Here is a 22136-nt window from a genome sequence, read left to right as displayed (position 1 = left end):
TACATCACTGGCTCTGGCACGTGGCCCCGGTCTCACCACAGCCCCCTTCCCTCACCCTCCTTCAACAGCAGGTACTGTTCGTCCGTGCACCCTGCCTCTTCCTCCCAAAACAAGCACTGCTTTGTTCCCCCCCCAACCCTGCACCACCCACACCCACCCACCCAAGCCCATTGGCAAGGTCCCGGAGTTTATATGCTTAGCAGAAAAAAAGGTGCCACTACCCAATCTGTAATACCCCTAACGACCCCCCACCCCAGCCCAGCCCAAGCCTCAATGCCAAGTAACGCTTTAGAAAGGATTCCTACACATGCTTAGAAAATAATTTGGAATGTGAATTTCGAATGTGGTCAGGTGAGAAATATATTCTAAGATTTTTAAGACGTTTTTTCACTACGGACAGCACTCAGGGAAGCTGACAAGTAGGAGAACCAAATAAAACAAGCCATGATGGACCAGGACGGAGACGAGATGAAAACACACTCCTGCTCAAATCTGTCCAAAAGGTTCAAACTGGTATATTCTGTCAGGGCAGAAGAACGACGAGGGGAATTTCCATATCAGATGCTGTTTGTTTGGGTTCCCTCATGCGGCATGGCAAGGGGGGAACAAACAGTTATAATGCTGAAAATAGTTGAGATTGGATAACAATAGCCACAGGCTCTTTTGGCCCCACTACCCTACTGAGTAAATCCACAAGCAACAATGAGAAGCGTGAATAAACACACGCACAGCAACAAAAAAAAACCACACACACACACACACACACACACACACACACACACACGCACGCACACACACACACACACACACACACACACACACACACACACACACACACACACACACACACACACACACACACACACACACACACACACACACACACACACACCTCAAGAGGAGGATGCGTCCAGGTTTCTGCAAGCTGTGTATTCTCCTAGCTATTCTGGGAATCACTTGAGTCGTGTATTATCTAAGAGATAAGGACTCTTGCCAGGACTCAGGAAGTGCAGAGGAATTTGCTTCAGATTTCTCTGTGTTTTTGAAAATGCTCCCAAGCCCCCTCTCCCTCCCTCCCTCCCTCCGTCCGCCCGTCCCTCCTCCCTTCTCTCCATGGAGTAACTTCCTCTGCAGGCCGAGCCTTGGCTCTCTGTTCTCCACTGGTGCATCCTCTTCCTGAGGTGGAGTCCCCCCTTTTCTAGGCAAACTCACTCCATTTGCCTCTCTCCAATGCTTTCTTTTTTCTAAGAGGTGGAGCTTCTGGTCCGAACATAGAATTTGAAGCCATTTAGAAAATGTTCCCAGCACAGAAAGCTGCTGTGTGTACACATCTGAAAACACAAAACAACTCAACGGGACACCCCCCACCCCCCCAAAAAAAACAAAAAAAAAAACTAATCTAAATATCTGTGTTGAAGAACAGAATCGCCCTCTATCTTCAAAAAAAAAAAAAAAAAAAAAAATTGTTAAGTTTCCCTTAACGGTAAAAAAAGATTTTCTCCAAATCTTTAATGCGCACAAATTTGCTGCTTGGCTAGAGGGAATAATACCGAAATTACATAATTCAATTATTTCAAACTGTAGTCCAGAGAGAGCAGCATTGTAAACCATGTGGGCTTTAGTATATTGGGCAACATTTTCTTTAAAAAGGGGAGTGTTTCGTACTTTTAGATCGCCGAAATGAACCGCGAGAATAAAGGCAGCGAGTTACACGGGCCTGTAAAATTTTTGTGAATTAAAATGATGTGTAAAATTTATGATCAAGGATGAGAACAAGAGAAGCCGGAGAGGAATAAGAGCGTGTTTCAAAACATCTGGAGCCCTGCGAGCGCACCCAGGGGAAGGGATCCCGTCTGGGTGAGAACGGAGAGACGAGAAGGGTGAGCCGTGGTAGGAAGGGTGGCCACCGAGGCGAGAGGAACACTTACTCCTGTAGGGTCTCCACTCCCATTTCCTTATACTGGAGTTCCTGCTTCATCTGGGCCAGCTCCTGTTTGAGTCTGGAGAGCTGTGGATACAAACGCACTGTCAGCATGGCACACAATGGGCTTCTCTCATCACTAGCAGCAAAAAAACGCTTAGTCATGGCTATTCAGATGGGGGAACACTCGGCTATATCGCCTTAAACTATAAGCACACACATGCTTTTTGTCCACATAATTGCCTTGAAATGGGATGCAGAGTTTTATAACCGATACGCAGTAGGAGTGTTCATCTATTTTATTAAAGCCGTTCAGACACATGTTTTAAAACAAGTTAAACACTATCTCAATATGGAACGGAGCCGCATGGCCCCTGCGTGACACTGGATGATGATGATGATCTCACCCTCATCCTCTAGAGACCCCTGGCCATCAGTGTATCCTGTAGACACCACGCCCAAGCTACAAGTGCCCAAAAGGGCCCCTCACTCCGGCCAGGGGCCACACATACTAGCTCTGACGTCCAGCCCATTGTTCTTCACTGATAATAACTTACCCGCTCCCGTCTGCAAGCTATTTCCACTTTTATTTGGTCGGGGTCATATTTTGCATTTGAAGACGAGCCAGAGATTGCTGCGAGGAGAGAAAGGGATACAGAAAGAGACAGAAACACAAGGAGGGAACAGTCAGTTTGAATAACACTTTACTTTGTGAGGATTTTTTTTGTATTATGATGGACTTGACCACAACACAGGAGGAGCTGGAGACGGGTCTGGTATCCTCTGACGTTGAGCGGAGGTGTGAATCCCTCCTGGGTATTGGGTGTTTGGCAGATGGCTAAAGGTGAAAGGTCAGCCGGGTGGGGATGGTTAAGAGATGTGGGCGGGGGTCGGTGAAAGGAAGGGAGGGGAATCAGAGCTTTCTGGTGTATATTCTGGAGCTCCGCAACCTGACCACAGGCTGCCAGGATATTAGGAATTCTGCGCTCTTTAGGTCAAACGCTATTTTATTATAATCTCTTTCATTCTCTGAACATCTTCCCGTAGGCTGTTATTCCTCTCCCACCCTCACTTTGTGTGCCCTTGGTGTGTGTTTGTATGAAAGACAGATTTTTTCTTAATTAATTCATACAATTTTGGGATACTAGCACTCATAGGTAAAAACCAGTTCGGCCACCACTGAGATCGCAGAAGGGTTACCTTTGCACTCAAAGTTATCACACCCTAAATTCAGCTGCGAACCATAAATATTTGTTTTGGGGGTACAAGCTTTGGGGGTGAATGTCGTCTTACTGCTGGTGAGCGAGCGGTTGTCCTCTTCGGAGAGTTCGTGGAAGAGCAACATCTCCTGTTGAGCCAGCTCCAGGCGCTGCTGCTTCACCAGGTACATCTCCTTCTTGGCGTTGAGCGCCTCCTGGGCAACCACCAAGTACTCCTTCAGCATGCGCTCCTGCTCCTGCCGCCATTGTGTGCGCGGATTCTCTATCTGGGTGGTCTCTGACGAGAATGACGGGAATACAGAAGCGTAATGTTGTTGGAAAATGATCCTAAAGACAGAAAGAAAGGAGGAAGACCAGGCCGGAATGCAAGGCTAACAACGTCACGGGAAAGTCCCGATGGATGCCAATGTCAGAACGCACGCTTCACTGTCCTACCAAAGTTGTCGTAACAATTTAACTATCTAACTTTGGTAACTACCTATTTCTTAAAGAGCAAGCTGGCTAACTACCTAACCAAAGGTTTCATGCAGTGACATGTTTGGAGAGTTATATGGTATTTGTAGTTCAGAAAATTTAAAAGCAATTATTGACATTTCTTAAAAAAAATGATGCCAGACTGATCAATAGTGATGGAAAGCGGACGTCTTAACAGTACTAGCAATGCTGGGAACCACTTTTCCTTCCATTTTTAAAATCTGGCCATCCTAAACGTGACAAAGTGGGGAAATCAATTCTACAAAGCACAAGATAATGAATCATTTGAATTGACCTTGAACGGTCACCAGGAATGTGAAATACAGATATGTTAGATGAGATGAGGGTGGAATAGGAACAGAGCTGCTGCTCCATTCATTGGATTGTGTCTAAGAAGGCATGAGGACAGGATGCATGGAGCCAGTTTTCTGGACCCCAACCCCTCACACTTCCTCTTTAGGAGTAAATGTTTTCCAACGTCATGGTGCTACAATGTCAGTCCAACACAGTCACCTTAGGAGGGCCCACTTTGCAGCCACCCAGTTATTGAGATAATTTTATATCAGCGGCACATATATTTAATGGTATCTTTCCATGTGTAACATAGCTCAAGGTTGATAACTTTACAATTTGAGTTAGTGTGATGTCAACGTTTTTTCTGACACCGTGCGACAAGGGTGTTTATTAACGACTAAACACTAAACCCTATTAAACGACATTGTTATCTGTTATTTGTAATTCCTAATGAGTTTGTATCTGGATGTGCCGACTCCATTTGCACACACAAAATGAGTGCATGTCTTTGATTTACTGTAACTTTGATCCTTCTATGTTGTTTTTCAAACTAATCACAGCCTTCATGGTTCAACGTGACCAATTGCAAATGCTTGGGTGGGTAAAAAAAAAGAAAAAAAAAAGGAGGTGTAAATTAAATCTACATCAGTTAGAGGTAATTGTTAACTACTGGTAATTGCTAAGCATTGTGTGACTAATCCCCATGAAGGAGTCGGGTCCCAGATATGAAACATTGTGTAAGATCTGCCGAACAAAATCTGTCAAAGAGCAAACAAATTCCACAGTTTACATCCATTGTTACCACACCTTATGTCACCAGCACAATTGATTCTATCCATTTCCGAATGCATACTTTCTTACTACCTGGAACTGGACTGAAGGTGTAACTCTACCTTGGATTGGCTAGATTGCCTGAAGCTGCCCGCTGGAAAGCTAAAAGACCAACAATTGGGAAAAGGAATTCTACCAGGAGGATTTTACGTCATTGTCAGTATCCCAAGGATGTGAACCATGGCATGTCATTGTTTTTCTGGAAATGCTGCCCATTTGAAAAGTCCAACAAAAGCCCAATATCGTCAGAGAGTTCACATGGAAGTGCCAGACATACTAATAAATACTGTTGTGCTATCTTGTGTTGGCCGAGAGGGGTGGACTATACTCACTGTTGATATGGTCGATGTAGTAAACTCCCACCTGCTGATCAAACACCACCTCCCACCCGAGAGGCAGCTCATCTCCAACGCAGTCAGCAAACGTCAGTGGTTTAGTAATCCTAAAAGAATGCAGGACATCTATTAACATAATTAAGAAATTCATAACATTCACCATCTTAAGTTTGGTAATAAGCTACTAATGGCAACAATAATAGTTTTGCCAACATAACATACAAAATAAATTAGGAGACTGGTGTAAATTTAGAGATGAAAACACTGTGGCATCTTGAAAATCCTGAGAATGTCTTGACAACCGCAATCTTTTGTCATTCACTTTAACCCCTGAGGTAGCAGTGGAAAAATGGTCGCTTCTGACTAATCTTGGGGGAAAAAACGAATCTTGACATTGAGTTACAACATTTACATTCACATTCTGGGGAATATTAAAGAAGAAAAACATATTTTGTTGTTCCAGGGAGATTGTGTTCTGTGTTGTTCACAAATGCATCTGTCATCCCGAAACTAAAATCACAGCAAAAGCAATTACTTTTCAATATTTGTTTTTTTGTTCTGCCGTTGTCATTAGACCACATTTACAACCTTTCGTAAATAAAAGCGTTTTGAGAGTCCTACAGAGACATTCTTTATCAAGAATGTCATATTTCGGTTCAGATGTCACCGTTTTGACACAGATATTCTATATGCTGTAGGTGGTGAGCCTTTAATATCCAGGGTTTAAATTGATTTGGTTTTAAACTGATTTGTACATCGAGATTTCACAATAAAAACCATTAGATGAGGCTGATATGAAATGACACAGTGAGTGGCACATGACACAGTTCATGATTAAAAAAGGTGTTATAAGCTATGTGGGTAGAGCACTGATGATTCCAATGAAAATCAAACCTGTTGTTAGTGGTTTGGACAACCTAGTTTTTACTATGATAATCAAAACTTTACCACATCCACTAAATTGTCATTATACACCTATTAGGCTACAGCAAAAGCTGTATCAAACAGTGCTGCCACTACGCCCAGATATTCTAGAAATGTCAAAATGTGTGCTGTGAACCCATTTGCCATCATAATCTTAATGTTTTGATGACAGTTAAGCATATAACTGACTGACTGCCATGAATCAAGCGTGGCCACTAGCAGTGACCCCTCGTACCACAGTATGCCCACAATGCAGACAGTGCACAGGACCTGATCCCGGCTAGGTATGCACACAATGAGGGGACTGCCCAGAGTGAGTCGCCAAGGCATTCTCCACAGCATTCCTGGCGAGAAAAATAGACAAAGCGTCTGTCTAAAGGTTGTTTTTTTACCTCACAAATAGATGAGAAGTATAAGCAGAGGAAAATATGTCATCTTGAATATAAAATAATGCCTTTTCTATTAAAAAAAAGTCTTTGGCATGTCTATTTTTCATGTAATTTATCTTTAAATACAATTCTTTACACGGCTGTATGACCAAAATACTGAGCTGCATTCCAGCAAAGTTACAAGAAAAAGTACTGGACCTAGTTGACCCAACGGGATTTTAAAGTGCTTACACAATGTAGGCAGAGTAATCGTCATCCTCATCAGTCGGTGAAGTCAGTCAATATTTTAGTAACTTCAGCAAGCGTGTCACCATATTTTTATCACTTTTATCAATTTTATCAATATGACTCAAACCCAACCCGTCTGCTTCCGTCTTGTTTTTTTTCCCTGACCCCAAAGAGGCCAGACACAGTCCAAACCACAGGTCAAGTAAAATGCAAGCCAATGCACCCATGCTTTTTGGCTTCAACGGGATTACAATTATGATTAAGCTCTAAGAAAATTTCCAATAAGCAAAAAGATATTGCTTTCTGAATCTTTTTCATTATTATGGCTGATGTTGTTAGAAAAAAAAATCAGAGGGAGTAGAGTTAATAGTTTATTTAAAGATCTGTGTTAAAAAAACTTCTGAACTTCTCATCACTCAGCAATTTACAAACTTTTCAGCCTTGCAGAAAACTGACAAATGTAAATCTTCAATTTCTTCAGCGAAGCCTTTTTCCCGGGCCTACAAGCAGAAATACAGAGCAGATATGTTTGATCGACAATGAAAACACTGCACGTGCTTAACCCTCGTAGCTTATTTTGATAGAGATATGCACAATGCTGGACAACCATAGCAGCAGCCGATGGAACACCAAAGCACAGCCCTGTAGAGGGGGTGCCTTCAACTCCCTGGTACTATATTAACCATGAGCATGAAACACGTGGGAAATGCAAACACGAGCACACTTCAGGTCTGCTCTTGCTTTAAGCATTGGTGGAAAGCAAACAAATGTTAAGACACCAACTAGACCTTACTAACAAAGTGTAAACACTTCAAAAACCATTTACACAGACAGTCTAATATGACTGGTGATTATGGGGGGGGGGGGGGGGGGGCAAATCCCTCAGGATGACAACTATTCTGGAAAAGGGCATCAAATACTTCATTTGATTTGGATTGGGTTACAGCAGTCGTGAAAACAGAGAGGGTTTATACCACAAGGGTTTACAACGACTTTCTCAACAGTATTGGATCAGCTCAGGATCTTTGGTTAAGAGTCATCATCGGACCCCCAGGAGGAGAGGAAACAAACCTTTCACCCTCACAGATCTGAATCGGAGGGAATCTGAATGTTTCGTTTGTTACGCGGTCTTGTGACAGCAGCCACTGTTTTGCCAAGTCATGTCTCGGCCTTTGGAGACACAAGAACACACTCCCACAGATGGTGAAGACACTTCCCGGGAGAGCGAACCAGAGGAGTACACCGGTGACATCGTCGCATAACATATTTCCTGGGTAGAGCACCGAAAAAGATAACACCGATAAGGAGTCAGCTGCATGGTATGGAAACCATGTCATTCTCATTCAGTGTGTCACACCAACAATTCAACAGTCCCTAAAAGACGTGCATGCCTCATGTTATCCTAGGTCTCTTCATGTTATTACATTCTTATTATCCAAACGAAGCAGTAATGGCAAAAAGAAAAAAAGGGCGCCAAAAAGCCGTATTAAGCTGCTTAGAAATACCAGCTATCATACAGCTTATTCGGGTCCAGGTATTTATTTCACATTCATTCCTTTGCAAAAGGAAAACACAGACACAAAAGTCATGTAGACAATGTCAATTAGCCTGAAAGCAACTCTGCCGCCACAGGCCTACAAGTCGGGCTTAAATAGAAAATGAGAGCGACGGATGCAATGACAAACACATGCAGCTGTGAGTGGAATGGTAATGAATTGCTCGAGGGCCCGTTAAAGTGTGATAACTTTACCAGCAAATATATATTTAGTTGTCAAAGACATTTGCTAATTCTATAATAATCTGGGCCGTCTTTGGTTGTCGCGGAGGATATTTCTATCTGGAGTGGCGGCCTTTGCCTGGCGACGGGGTTCTGCATGGGAAAGGCATGTGAAACTGGAGTCCAGAGCTACTGGGCTTGATCTGCTCATCCCCGCCGTGGTTCTCATCTACAACAAAGACCGGAGCCCCACTCCAAAGATGCACCAAACAACAGTATTGCTCAGATTGCACCGCTTGAAAGTATTTATTGTAATACTTAACAGTACTTCAGAGGCACATGTGGACGCATTGCATTCAAGTTCCAATTGTACAACTTCTGGACCATGATGGGCTAAATCTCCAGGAGTATTTAAAAAGAGTTACGACCTGCCTGTGTGTCCGTTAAACTTAATACTGTTAAGACATGTTGTGATTCATTCTGAAAGAGTTGTTTTAGTTGCGAGTTGTCTCCCCAGAATTTGATTTAATGACAGACAATTTGGCCACTGCTGGCTAACCATAACCAGTCTATCCTAACCAACATGATTCCACAAGGCCATCTTCTGTTGTGAAAATCTCGACCACAGCATGAAACTTAGATCAAATCTGATTGACTATGGGATCAAATTCAACAAGTCAGGAAGATCTTTATCGAGTCACATAGAATCAAAACCTCATCTCGACAAGATATTAAATAGGTAAGCAAGATGTTTAGTATGGCATCCTATTCAAAGTGAAATCATAAAGCCAAAGTTATCCAACCATTACAAGTGGCCTTGAGTCGTATCTTATTTTCAAGACCCAACAACTGCTGAAGTCTAGAAATAAGGATTGAGATTTGACCTCTGAGTGACAAGCATTGCATGTGTGACCAGAAAAACTGCAAGAGTGATCTTGCCTATAAACATTGTCACAGATGGGAAATAAAGCGAAACAAAAATATTCTAGAAGTTCCCTATTTAACTCTGATATGCGGCACACATTACAACCATCTTTAAATCCCACTGCCCGGCACTGATCCCTGGGCGCTAGAGGGGATGGACGGCCACCGCCTCGGGGTAAAAGGCCACAAGTGTTGGTCTAAAAATTCCATTCTGAGTTAAAAAGGAAATGTGAAAACAACTTTGGGAGGAATGTCATTTATGTCTCCCCTGTCGGAGACGGGTGCAGAATTTCAGAGCGTGGTCCAAAGCAGCTGCCAAAGGCAGTCAGACATCCCCTCATCCCATTATGCTCAGAATCTTTTGGAAATAGGTCTACTATAAGTAGCTTGCATTTGACATCTCCATCCTAGTACACATTTAGACGGGGTCTCGCCACACATGGGAAAGGACTACGGCTGCATTGTGGAGCAGGGCTGGGCCATATTGACTAAATCAAATATCATTCTATTTTTTGACAGATATCTTGATATTGATAATTTGATGTTTTTTTCTGGACTATTGGTGCTTTCATAAGATATTTACATACAAGGAATATTTCAGAAACTATCAATAATAATGTGAATATTATGATGTTAAGTTTCTTTGCATTACCTCAGTTGCGTTCCAATAATTGTATGCAACGCTAAAGAGAATATTTAACTGTAACAATATTACAGCTAAATAATTCCTGACAATCGTCTCATATCAAAAAATTGATATTATGACAATATATTGCTCAGCCCTGTTGTAGAGACCATTGTTGAATGCCGGGTGTCCTACTACACGACATGAACCGTTCATTTATTCACATAATACGTTTGGTTTAGACGTCTGTATAAAATAGACAATGACAATCCGCACAGGAAATGGTAAATGTGCTGCATTTATAGAGCAGTTTTCTAGTCTTGCGACCACTCAAAGTGTTTTACAGTGCATGCCTCACATTCACACACACACACACACACACACACACACATACACACACACACACACACACATACACACACATTCATACATCGACGGCGGCGGCAGCCGTGCAAGGAGCACACCTGCTCAACGAGAGCAGTTAGGGGTTCAGTGTCTTGCTCAAGGACACGTCGACGTGCTGCCAGGAGGGGTCGGGGATCGAACCAGGACTGGACGACTTGCTCTAGCTCCTGTCGCCCAGGAGAAAGCTGCTTGAATTAAGCATTAAACAGCGTCCCTAAACAACGTTTAGAAATGGATTAATGTAACAAATGTTTAACGACATGTAGATCAAGTTAAAAACAAATGAATGTAAACGATAAAAATCTCATCCACTCTCAAATAGCAAAAACATTGTGTAGATAGAAAGACAAAGAAACACAATGAGGACCAATGGCTTCAAGCCGGCCCACTCATTCCTGCCATATCCTGCTTAGGTGCATTCTTTACATAATACACATAACAAACGAGATAATCATATGTGAAATGCAGGCTGGTTTACTACAATGACTGGCTTTCTGTGACATGTTTTAACCCATTGAAGTAAGTTAGACACAGCATGACAAAGAATGTCACGTTCAATGTATGTGGATCAGATTTAAAAAAAACATTCCATTGGGTCACGTCCCAACAGCGCTGGAAGAGAAGAGTTTGAACTTCCAGAACAAAGCACTGTGATAAACATGGGCAGTGAGAATAAGGACCAAAGTCAAAGAAACAAGCAAAACGCATTGTCTACTCATGAAAAAGAACGCACGGACAAAATGACACTGGATTAAACAATGGCATGTTCAACGCCTCCCCCACCAAAAAGGAAAAAAAAGGAAAAGAAAAAAAAAAGCCATCATAATGAAAACACTGGGGGAAGCAAAATAGCGGCGGGGTTCAGTGCATGTGAATAACCTTTCGGCGCTGGAAACACGGCTCACCCTTTCCAGAATAATTGAATTTGGTGTGCTTTGTGACCAAGTATAAAGGCCTCCCTTTGCGAAGCGGCAGGCCGGCCGTGGCTGTTGCATAACAGAGCTAATAAAGGAGGCCTACAGTCCCAGGATGGAGAGGAGGAGGCCGACACGTGGGAACTGCCTCTGTTCTGCTGCTTTGTCTGGGGCCGCTAGCAGGCAGAGCCCCTGGGCATTAGTGTAGGCATGCCTGACATAACGCTCATTCCACAGCAAAAAAACAAACAAAAAAAAAAAAAAAGACACAAAACTGTTAAGCTTATCTGCAGAGGCTCGCCGGACCCCAGGGCTGCTCAAGGTATATCATCGTCCCTTAAGAAACAATCATTCATGAAGCATAACAAAGGATAACGCAATGAATCAATTATGGAATACAGTGGAACAGGATAAATGGTTTGCTCCGTATGACTGCCTTACCTTACATGCTCACAAATCTAAAGCCGTGCCAATAATTCCACAGTCATTACAATCAACTCCAACAACAAAGTCTTGTAAATATATTGAGGCTACCGAATTAACACTGATTTTAGGCGGATGTATCATAAGATCAGAAATGTCTTTTGATGCTTTAAGACATTGGAATTGTAAAATATGAATTCAAATTAGGTTTAGAGTTTAGTGTGGATAATAATGTGGTGTTGCAACATCTCATTTCCTTCCCTACTTCCCTCATATCTTGCCCCAAAAATAAAATACTATAAGAAATGGAGACTTGTCCTCGGAGCAAGCCATGTGCCAAGTGATGCGCCAAAGGTTTCCCAGGTGACTGTGTAGTGCTTTCACACACCGATCTAACTTTTCACTACAAGTCGTCATCTAACCAAGGCAAGTCGATGTGGAGGCTGCGCTGGCGGCCTGCTGCACCTAAACACTGCCGAGGTCCCCTGTACCAGCTGGTAGGCTTTTATTTATAGTATACCATGGGAAGCACTGATTATTAACACCAACCTGACGAAATACCTTGCATATGGGTGCAGTTAGGGCGAAAATAATGAGGAATTATTAAGAACAGAAGGAAATACATTGGTACGTATTTGCCGTGTATTTACCAAGAACAGTAGACATGGCGGGTTAGCTTTGAGTCTGATCTTCTTACTACCAAGGCAGGAATGTCTGTCTGTCTGTCTTTCTATTATCTCAACAACCATTCATGTGATGTACTTCACATGTGGTGGGTGTATCGCTGGGGACCCAAGGACGTGCAGTGATGAATTTGGTGCAATTTAGACGAGCGACACGTGTAATATTAATAAACCTTCAATAAACAGTGAATGGTGAGCCAGTGGGGGGCGGGGCTTCAGGGATCTGCAACTGAGTCACAAACAAAGGACTGAATCAGCAACACTTTGTTAAACTGTGCCATTAAAATGTCTTAGAAAGTCTGACATTTTGAACAGGCATGCACTAAATGGCATTTAAGGATAATATGCCATTTCCCTGTAAACAAACTTTGGTTTCTGGTCAAAGAGAATTTGAACCAATACCAACACAACTGATACAGGCATGTGGAATTATTATCAGCCAGAGACAATTTGAATGTATGCTTCTTACAGCTGAATGAGGTTTTTTTTTTTTATGATCCCAAGTCCTACTGCTGCAGAAACACTAGAAACACAGACCGTCAACAATATTAGTGATATTCAGTGTAAGGCTCCGTGTGCTATGCGCCAAGCAACTTAAAAAAAAAAACCACCTTTACATTCTGTATTATAACAACCGAGAATAGTCAATCTTTCAAACAGATTTTCACTGGCAACCCAAGTCACCCAAGCCTGAACCCAATGTTTTATTTCCTGACAGCTGATCAGATTCCTCGTTTCTCCTCAATGTTGTTTGTACGGCCGAGAAATGGAGACAAAGGACAAGGATGATTGGACAAATGCCGCTGTCCTGACTCAGATAGCCATAGTACGGCGCTTAATTTAAAACAGAGCAGCACCTGCCTACACACTGCATTAACCCCCCCTCCACACACACACACACACACACACACACACACACACCCCCAACCCCATGGTGAAAAAGGGTAAAACATCCTTTAGTCATGCAAACATACACCCCAGTGTCTCCAGCCTGGACGCTGATGACTAGACCTTGTAGGACTCCTATCAGCTTTACGTAACAATGGTTAATCAACATGGCAGGGGGAGAAGGGGGCATCTACGAGATTAGGTTTTTCTAATCTAGATTAGGCAGCAAACTCATTTTGACTGTTATAATCAGTGACAATATATAAATAAGGAACATTTCATGTTAAATAGGTAAAATGACACGTCAGCACAGTAAGTAGGTGTATTTTTCCAGATCTAAAGAAAGTTTTAAATATAAAATAAATTAATGTAAAGATTGAGGCCTAGGCGGTGACTTCTTAAGACATGAAAATTTCCTTCCCATATGAATTGTACATTTTCTACTTCTCCTTCATCGTATCAAACAAAGTTTGAATGCAAACTCTAATTCTTATAATCTCATGAAATCTGCTTTGAATTTTGAATGCCTGGTTGAACTTCTCTCTGAGTTGGTAAAATCCTAGTCCCCACAAAAGCACATCCTCGCAGCTTTCCCAGTGGCCCAACTAGCATTCCTGACATACTTTCACAAAGATTTCTGGGAGTTGGAGTTTACTGCGCTCTCCCTCTTGGATACTTGATACATCTGCATGCATGTTATTGTGAATAACATGGAAAAATGGCTTAAACCAAAACTGGGTTTTAATTTTAGATATAAAAAAAAAAAAAAAAAAAAAACAGAAGAGAGAGAACCACCCTAATTTCTTCTTAGAATTTCGACTCTTGTGTTTATAAAAGCTGGAAAACCGTTTAAGAACACACCCACTACTATGTGCTGTGTGAACATAAGAAAAGTAGCGTTATCAGAAGTCAGATTTAGATATATACGGAGAATGTCACAAACTTCAAATCTCTAAATCAATATAAATGACTTGTGATTATTAGGGGGCTGGAGTGAAAAGGCCTTCTTGACCTTTCCCTGTGATATCAAAGTGTCTGAGTGACAGACGTGAAACTGATTTAATAAGATAGTGTGAGGACCAGCAGGCCATGTGTCGTTGCTTTTATTCAGCAGTTCCAACTTCTATAAGACCCACCCTGCCAGACAGTCCACACTACACTACATCGCTTGTTATTCCAAGGAAGATATCCCACCCATTACACAGAAAACATGCAAATCATATAGTGCACATGACGTTATTCAGAGGTGAGGAGGCCGACTTATCCCAAACCCATGGTAATGTACACACACACACACACACACACACACACACACACACACACACACACACACACACACACACACACACACACATACACTTACGCACACTTTGTTTTGCTTTGTTTGGTTAAACATGTTACTGTTGTGGTTATTTTGTAGTGTCAATCTTTCTATTTTCAATCGCATTGTTTGGTTTTTTTAATCACTCTACCTACTTGGTTTTGCACAGACTTTAGTGCTTGCCCGTCTCAGCACTTCGTTGCGCGGTGCTTGAATAGTTGCATGTGACAAATCAAGTATTTTCAATGTGTTGAATCCTCCTCAGCTGATCGAGCGCTCATGGCTGCAGTGTCAATATCCACAGCGGCGGAGCAAAAAGAGTGGCAACACCGAATCAACTCCTACCATTATGACAAGAAGTGAACATACGATTTACAAATAAAAATACAAATAAAAGCTCGCTGTTGTCACCCTGGTCTGAAGTGCTTAGCCTCGGAGGGGAGGAGGGGGAGGGGGGGGGAGTTAAGGGACAAGTCGGATTTACTGTCACTGTTTTAAAAGGGCGCCGCTCCCCGGGGGACCGTCCTACCTGTCTCGGGGGTCGATCCACGACGTCTGCTTGGTGTTGTGGTCGATGAAGAACACTCTGCCGTCGTAGTCCCGGGCTTCCTCCCAGCCCGCGGGCAGCGGCAGCTCGGAGCTCTCTCTCCGCTTGCCGCCGCTCAGCCACGGCATAGCGCTGGGACGGAGACGCCAGACCCCCCCCCCCCTCCTCCCGCCCCCCCCCCCCCCCGAGCCCTTTTCCCCCCCGAACAAAAAAAAAAAAAAATGAAAAGAAAAGAAAAGAAAAAAAAAACGTTTTGCTCTTCACAGCATTACCAAAAGCTCTGCTCCGCGCGTACAACACCGCCGCCGCCGCCACCACCACAAACAGACAACAAACAACCACCACCACCACCACCACGACGACAACACAGATACTCCGGGAGGATCCGAGGCGCCGAAGCGATTCCGTTAGCGGCGCGTCCACGCTCTCCCCCCGCGACGGGCTCTCGCTCCTCGGTCCTGCTCCTCCATGTTCGCCCCTCCGACCATGTTTCATTCCGCGCGGACCATATTTGGGCACGGGGCAATTTGCATAAACGCCGCGAGAACGCACCGAGCGCACGGGGGCGCCCGCTCGTCCAATGGGAGCGCTCCTCCGGCCGAACGGGAGCGCTCGCGCCAAGCGCCGGTAGTGGGAGTTTGCGAAGTTTCGTCAAACTCACCTGACGTAACGTTTTTTTGGGGTTTTTTTTTTTTTTTTTGTTGTTGTTTTTTTTTTTGGTGTGTGTCCCTGCAGCGATATTACGACGTAGAAGAGAACAAATGTAAACGCAACCAATTTTTTTTTTTTTTTTTTAATTTAAGGTGGAATATTTTTTATGCGTTTTACGCCGTCGCGTGCGCACGGTGCAGGGGAATGCCGCTGCACGAGCTCTGGCTGTCAAAAAACGGCAGCGAGTAGGGGGGGAATAAATACAAGGCGTTCATCGAAATCAGATCAAATCAAATATATACAAGGAAGAAAAAAAAAAAAATACACAAGCAAACACATATATATACGCAAAGATGTACACAGAAAATATCCTTAATGAAGATATACATGTATGTGTACGTATGTAAAGTGTTACAATGATGACGTCCCTGTGCAGCAGATTGTGCAATGATGCTCATGAATATAAATATAGAGGTTGATGATGACGATCAGGACACGGTGCCGACACCCCTTATCATATTTAAAGTAACACGTCACGGGCGTTCTACGTCACCGCCCTTCCCCAGTGTTGCCCCCCTGCTGGGTCTGTCCGCAGTGATACAACAGCGCCATCGTATGTATTCAATGGACACTAACAATAAATAGAAAATGTTTAATTTGTCATTAATGGATCTTGTTACAATCTATGGCATATTTATAGTTTAATAGTACTAATAATAATAATATATAAAAGCACCACATGCCTATATGGTACTGATTATTATTATTATTATTATTATTATTACAAATATTCTTATGATGATGATGATGATGATGATGATGATGGTGATGATTATTATTATTAGTATTATGATCATTATTATTATTATTGTTGTTGTTGTTATTATTATTATTACTATTATTATTATTATTATTGCTATTATTATTAATACTAATCATAATAATAATAATATCTGACATCTGGATAATGCCAGGGGTGGAAAATAGTTGAATCATTCTGCTCAAGTACTGTAAATAAGAAGTTCTGGGATATTTTACTTGAATAATTACATGTGTTATTCCATTCTGTTTAGCTGTAAGACCTGCAAATAGTATTTACTATTTAATTGCAAGAGGGTTTCCACCGCTTGTATGAGGCAGTTTGTTCAAATGATTAGTTCAGCTGGAGCCAGCTGACAATAATACATTTAAAAACAAGCATTTAATACTTTAATATCATGTAGGACTTTAACATTTACTGGAGTATTGTGATCTTGGGGTATTTAAATTTTCACTTACCTAAAGGAAATTTGTATTTTTCTCCCCACCACCACTGAATGGAGAATGTGAATATTTTCATATTTTCACTTCGGTGGCTTGGGAGGTGAGGGGGTTTTTAAACATTTATCAAAGTAACCAAGGACAGACCCAATGACATCAGTACACTGGCTCATCTGTACACGAGACACGAGACATGAGGCTTTGCCAAGCAATCAGCGTGGTCAGCTGAGCAGAGCGAGGCCTCTGGTGTGAACGTGTTTATGTCTGGGAAATATTCTCTAACATCATAGCTTTCAATCTGGGGGCCTCCCACTGTCAGTTCTCACAGACTGGACAGTGTTCCTGTCAGAGCCCGTCCACACAATAAGCTGCACTGTCTCGGCCGGTCCCGCTTAGTCTCATGCATCAAATAAGCCCTGGCGCAGGGAATATCAAGCCTTCAATTGCAAAAGGTGCAGCTTCCTTAAATAACAATGCTTTTCGGAAAAGTGACAACCGTCATCACGGTCATCGCCATTACATCATGGGTAATAAATGAATGAGATGTGCATAATTTAATATGTTGACGGTATAAAGTAGTGAGTCTACATATGAAAGTATGATCAATGGTATCTTACGATAGTACCATTAAATTAATTTAACTATTTTTAATGGTTATCGGTCGCAAAACTGAGAAGGTACAGCATCTCTCTCTTTATAAAAAAAATATATATATACAGTATATATATATATATATATATATATATATATATATATATATATATATATATATATACTCACACCTATATATACAGCATATATAGACAATCTCTCAGGTCAGAGAGAGCTTGACTTAGTTTTATCAAGTGCACTTTTGTATCTGATAATGTACACAACCTGATTAATGTTTTTTGCATCGATACGTCAACCCTGCGTTTGTCCCCGTCACTGTTGGGCAGGAACATAATATGGAGAGCAGAGAGCGAGGTTACACCCAGTCTCAGCTGTAGGCAATAATCTGCAAGTTAATAAGCTGTAATTTCATGCGTCCCCGCTGGCCAGTCATGCCGGGGATAGTGTTTAACATGGATGTTATCAGGAGCCGGTCATCTCTGCCTCTGACCTCCTCTGCCCACTGGCACAACAGCAGTAGCAGCAGAACCACAAAGGGGAGGGCCAACACGGCCCTTCTCCTCCCCACCGCCAATGATGTGTGCTTGGCTGAGTGGGAGCTGTTTGTGAAACGGCTCCTAGCCCGGCTCAACGGCGGTCAATCCTAATTAGCAGGTGTTCTGAGCAGCCACTGTCTCCACTGGATATTACAGAGCTCTCCACCTCAAGTGCTGCCAGGGAGGAACTCTTGTGGGTCTGTCGGCCGTTGCGGAGGCCAGAGAGTGGTGAAAAATGGACACGTGCGCCTGCGCTTTGGAGATGCTGGGGATGTTCCTGTATATTGGAGCATGGCTGTGTACGTTGGCCACAACCATAATGCCACAGTGGCTGACCATGTCCACAGAGCTCCTGGCCATCGAGAGCTACGAGCTGGGCTTGTGGGAGACGTGCGTGGTGCAGGATGTCGGGGGAATGGAGTGCAGATCCTACGACAGTCTCCTGGGCCTGTCCTACGACCTCAAGCTGGCCCGCATCCTAATGTGCATTTCCCTCACCACGGGACTCCTGGGGATTCTGGTGTCGATACCGGGCCTTCACCTGGTCAACAGCTGCAAAGTCCATGGGGGGCACCTGGCCAAGAGGACCATGGCCATCATGGGAGGCATGCTGGGCGTTGTGGCTGGAGTGCTCTGTCTGATCCCAGTCTCCTATGTCGCCCACCTTGCGGTGTTGAGGTTCTTTGACGAGACGGTGCCCGCCGTGGTGCCACGATGGGAATTCGGGGACGCCTTGTTCTGCGGTTGGGCAGGTGGATTTCTGCTCATAGTGGCAGGGCTCCTCCTGATCACCTCCTGTCTTTGTTCGCAGCTGGACCCTCAGCCCGGGCCTCAGCGGAGACACCAGGTCAGGGGCGCGGATGTTTCCTCCAGGAAGCGTTTGGAGTATGTTTGAGGGGCCGTGCACGTACGCACCGGCGCCATAGATCCAAAACAGCACGATCCCAGAATCAGCTTCAGCACCGTGCCGGCACACCAAACTGCTTCAGGACTTGTCATGAGCGGATCAGGTTTCATTCCCGGAGGCATCGCATGAGGGTTTGCTTCAGAGGAAAATAGTAGGCCTATTTGTATAGAATATGATGAGACCTCACTGCTGTGTATGCAGTATATTTAATAGAGCACACGCCTACAAACAGATGAAAATAACATAAAAAAGCTGAAATGTATTTTTTTATTGTCTTATAGATGGCTCTGCGGTTTAGAAACATCTTGGCAGTGGCAGCACTAATAAACATGATTCATTTTCATTTTATAATATTTCTGAAGACACTTTAGCCTATGAAATGCTGTGATTGCTTATTACATTAACTATGAGATGTACAGATTAGCTGAAAAGCATTTTTGTTGCCTGTTAAAGTGTGCTTATATGTCATTTTGCACAGAATATTGAAATGATTCATATAAAGACATTTATGTTGGTGTGAATGACTGTCGCTCTCCGTCATTTTACATCTGTCTAACTATCTTTACTGTATCTCATTTTACCTCTGATTGTGCGGTGCAAAAAATCTGCAACACACATCTTCTCACGCTGTCTTATATTAATGTAAAATACTTAAAAAGATATACCTGACGGACACTGAATTGAATACGGTCATTTACAATTCAGATTTATCGGACAAACTGAAAAGTTAAACAGTGAGTTTCTTTGAATCAGAGGGCGGATGTTGGAGCCACTCGGACACTCAGGTGACGAGTATTTAAGCACTTTCACACAAGCAGACAACAAGACGAGCGTTCGCATGTTTTAATCATGGTTATTTGACGGTCGCCGTCTGGCCCGAGAGCGACCCGAGCAAGGAAAAACAGCCGCCTGGGTTGGTGAGGCGTGTCTGCTACGGTGGAAACGCAGCTTGAGACTAATTCCATGAGATTTCCTGGTCACTTGCTGAGTTAAGCTGTGTTTAATGAATGCTCTAATGGGCAGCATGCCCCATGAAGAATGTAGAACAGGTTGCCCTGTGGCCCCTGATTAGGCATAATCACACAAATTTGCCAAGGCCGATGGCTGATGTTGCTTTCTCTTTTCCTAAAAAACAACAAAAAAAAAATGCTGAATCTAGCATTTAGACAGATACCAGCAGACTTGCATTTTAAGTAAGTAAGCGTAAATCCGTTGGCTACAACTTTATCTCAATCATACCTCTGCAGATGGGTCCAACTGTTAATAAATGAGGAATAAACGTGTTATCATAATGTAATTGCTCCCATTTAGAGGCTGATGGGCGTGACAGGGCCCAGGAACAGACGATAAGATGAATAAGTGACTTATTGTCACTGGCTCTGCAGAGTCTCACAGAGCCAGCGACAATAAAGAGAGAGGAAGGAACTGTCCAATCCTGCGCTGACCTGCAGAGCGACCTGGGGCCTGCTATTCTCGGTATGAGCGCGACGAGCAGCAGGAAGCACCGGAGACAACTGCTCCACTGGTTTATTACATAACTGAGATCCTCCAGTGCCTGGTGGTGGGGCCTTACATAACACAGAAAAGAAAAAACAAAACACGACGGACTTAAGTTATAGATCGTTTGTCACGCTACACTTCACACATATTGTATGAATGATCGTGTCTGGAGATTGCACATGCACATTGCAGGGTTAAGCTGCTGTTTAGACAATGTTAAAATATGAAGATCAGTCGAACTTGGGTCAGGGGGGTGTGGCACGATGATTTAATTGTTCTTATCTACTTTCTTATTAACTGGAACGATTGCAGGAGACAGTGAAAAGTACAATCCTTCATATCATTTGTTTGCATCATTTCCTGAGTGAGAAGGACAATACCCTCTTTTCAGACACCGCAGTGAACCATTTTTTACCCGCTCCCGTCAAGGCAGACCCTTTCCATGACAAAGATTGAAACGCTAAAATTCCCTTCTACTTTTTTTTTTTTTTTTTTTTATAACGTTTTCCAAAGGCAATATTTAATTATGGTTCCTGCTCCATCACGAATGATAAAGACGATACCGAGCCAAACAGATTAGATAAAACATTCCAAGTTCAGACCTACACGTCTCCCTTTTCTCTGAGAGGGCTGTGCCTCCTTCTGCAGAGGAGGAGAGAAATTAGGAGAGGAAATTAGACACATTTCTTCACTTATCTTTGTTCCCATTACCACTGAAACAGCAGCGGTGCTTCTGTTGCTATTCAGGTTAAAAACAAGCGGTTGCCGTCAGCAGAACAGATCGGTGGTGCCCAACGAGGGACCCCGGCCCCTGAAGTGGCCGGGGTCCGTCCGTCAGCTCCTTCTGAGACTTGTGTTCTTGACAAAGAGCCGCACTCGGCTGAAGGGGGCCTTTTGTTTCTCCGCGGCCAGCCGCCCCCAGAGAGGTGCTACTGGGACCGTTGGGCCAGAAAAGAGTGTGCGCCATGCCTGGCAACAATCACCGCTCTGACGGGCCACCCCCACCCCCACCCCCCTCCCCAAACTCACATGGCTGCTCTCGTTCAGCCTCATACCTGGGTCACATGAGCCCTCAGCGACCTAACCGTCAAGGATCCCGCGCACGCCGGAACCACGGCGACGCTCACCTCGCCACTTCCTCCGGCTTGATTTGGTGCGTGTGCTGATCCGTCAGTGCAAGATTGTACATTGAACACTGGAAGGATTTCATTCCACAATTAAATCGCAATGCTAAAGAGATTAAGTCATCTGACCCTATATGTATGTTGTTTAAACCAGATCATTGCTGTTTGGTGAATTCCAAAGAAGGGACAAACTGTTGGGTCTCTAACGAAGGTTGCAGAGGAAGATGAAACAAAAAGATGTGAATGTGGGCTTGAGAAACCAATGTAATTCTTATATAATCCTGATTTCTTGAGTAATTTGGCATCCGGGATTAAATTGTGGCAGCATTGTCATCTCTTCCATTTCCGGTAATACGACATCTTTATTTATATTAATCACATAAGTCCGCAGGGATACTAATTCTGACAAGTTGTGTGAAATTCTTATTAAATGGGACAATTTTCCCCACATCAAAATGACTGGAGCTGGGAGAAGAAGAGAAA

General features: G+C 43.3%; 2 protein-coding genes across 2 annotated transcripts in view; one reads left to right on the top strand and one right to left on the bottom strand.

Moving 5' to 3' along the window:
- wwc3 (WWC family member 3) overlaps positions 1-15191 on the bottom strand; it is a gene marked incomplete at its 5' end in the record, with an annotated part of 29714 nt that extends 14523 nt beyond the window's left edge. The window contains 5 exons of the mRNA XM_080004977.1: positions 1929-2008; positions 2479-2555; positions 3215-3418; positions 5073-5182; positions 15046-15191. Of these exons, the coding sequence (XP_079861103.1) occupies positions 1929-2008; positions 2479-2555; positions 3215-3418; positions 5073-5182; positions 15046-15191 (617 nt within the window). The remainder of the gene's footprint in view (positions 1-1928; positions 2009-2478; positions 2556-3214; positions 3419-5072; positions 5183-15045) is intronic.
- Positions 15192-18357: 3166 nt separating this feature from the next.
- On the top strand, positions 18358-19017 carry LOC307229324 (putative claudin-24; the record flags this gene model as incomplete). The annotated part of the gene is made up of 1 exon (XM_079999301.1): positions 18358-19017. The coding sequence occupies one exon, from the start codon at positions 18358-18360 to the stop codon at positions 19015-19017; it is 660 nt and encodes a 219-aa protein (XP_079855427.1).
- Between the last annotated feature and the right edge of the window lie 3119 nt (positions 19018-22136).

The sequence above is a fragment of the Zeus faber genome (genome assembly GCF_960531495.2).
Source record: "Zeus faber genome assembly, chromosome: 1".
NCBI classification, from domain to species: domain Eukaryota; kingdom Metazoa; phylum Chordata; class Actinopteri; order Zeiformes; family Zeidae; genus Zeus; species Zeus faber.
The sequence above is the reverse complement of the archived record's forward strand: the minus strand, read 5'-3'. Positions and strand labels throughout refer to the sequence as shown.